The sequence below is a fragment of the Perkinsus marinus genome (assembly GCF_000006405.1).
Source record: "Perkinsus marinus ATCC 50983 genomic scaffold scf_1104296939630, whole genome shotgun sequence".
NCBI lineage: Eukaryota > Perkinsozoa > Perkinsida > Perkinsidae > Perkinsus > Perkinsus marinus.
The window spans coordinates 1-968 of record NW_003213145.1 but is presented as its reverse complement, the minus strand read 5'-3'; the positions used below and the strand labels follow the sequence as shown (position 1 = coordinate 968).

The 968-nt window shown below is 47.8% G+C and overlaps 1 protein-coding gene across 1 annotated transcript; it reads right to left on the bottom strand.

Moving 5' to 3' along the window:
• Positions 1–572: 572 nt before the first annotated feature.
• On the bottom strand, positions 573–864 carry Pmar_PMAR004808 (hypothetical protein; the record flags this gene model as incomplete). The annotated part of the gene is made up of 1 exon (XM_002782491.1): positions 573–864. A coding segment is annotated over one exon (292 nt), but the record flags the coding sequence as incomplete, so codon positions are not given.
• Positions 865–968: the final 104 nt, after the last annotated feature.

Below are 968 nucleotides of genomic sequence, written 5' to 3'. Positions count from 1 at the left end.
CTATTAATTAGACCCTATATGGGTGAGCAGATTGGTGACCTTCTCAAGTAATGATCGTGTAAGGGGTCTTGAGGAGGAAGTCACGAAGATTAGTTCGTTCCTTTGAACCTCGTGAATGACATCGTCGTCCATGGTAGACAACTCACCAACACCACCAGGTTGAAGACGGAGAGGACGTATGACAACCGTGTCAGAGTCGTTAGCGTCTTCAACAACAGAAGCAAGCCCTTGATAGGTAGGAGCCGTAGAGATCACCAACCAACCTTGTCGTAGATGAACATCACTACGAACAGAGACACCGAATCTCAGAGTAGGATTTATACGCCCCCCTGGTGTGGATGATGTAACATCAGGAGTAGAACTTACGGCTCTGGAAGGTGTTGAACTGGTCCCTCCACTATCTAGAACTTCTGGCGGCTGCACCGAACTAGAGGCTTCGACTGCTGTTGAATCCTGACAATCGATAGAACCGGCCGAACCATTAGACCTCGGAGACAGTGGGAGTTCTTCACTATGCGGAAGTGGTGGACAATCTTCCCTAATGAGGTCATTAGAGCTAGATGATAACTTACCAGCAACTAGCTGTTTGGCTCGGCGTAGGGTGATTTTAGACTGATCAGTGCCATCAGTACTAGCAGGCATGGTCACAAGGTCACCGTTGGTATCCTGATAGACTCTAGTACCCTTTTCATAGTGGTCATAGATGAGAGATTGTAAGGCTCTAGCCGGTACCAAGTTCTTGAGAGAAGCATAGACCAGCTTAGAATGCTCCGGACCATTCTCTATAGAGTTACCGTCGTCCGAAACACGTAGTTTCCCACCGTAATCATTCGGTAGGAGTATACCTTCGAACAGATATGCCATAGCAGTGCCAGCAAGTCGAACGACAGTTAGAGGACCTCTCCATGTAGAGCTCAGGTGTCGACCAATAGCAGAGTCACTTGTCTCGCTAATATAAACCAAGTCGT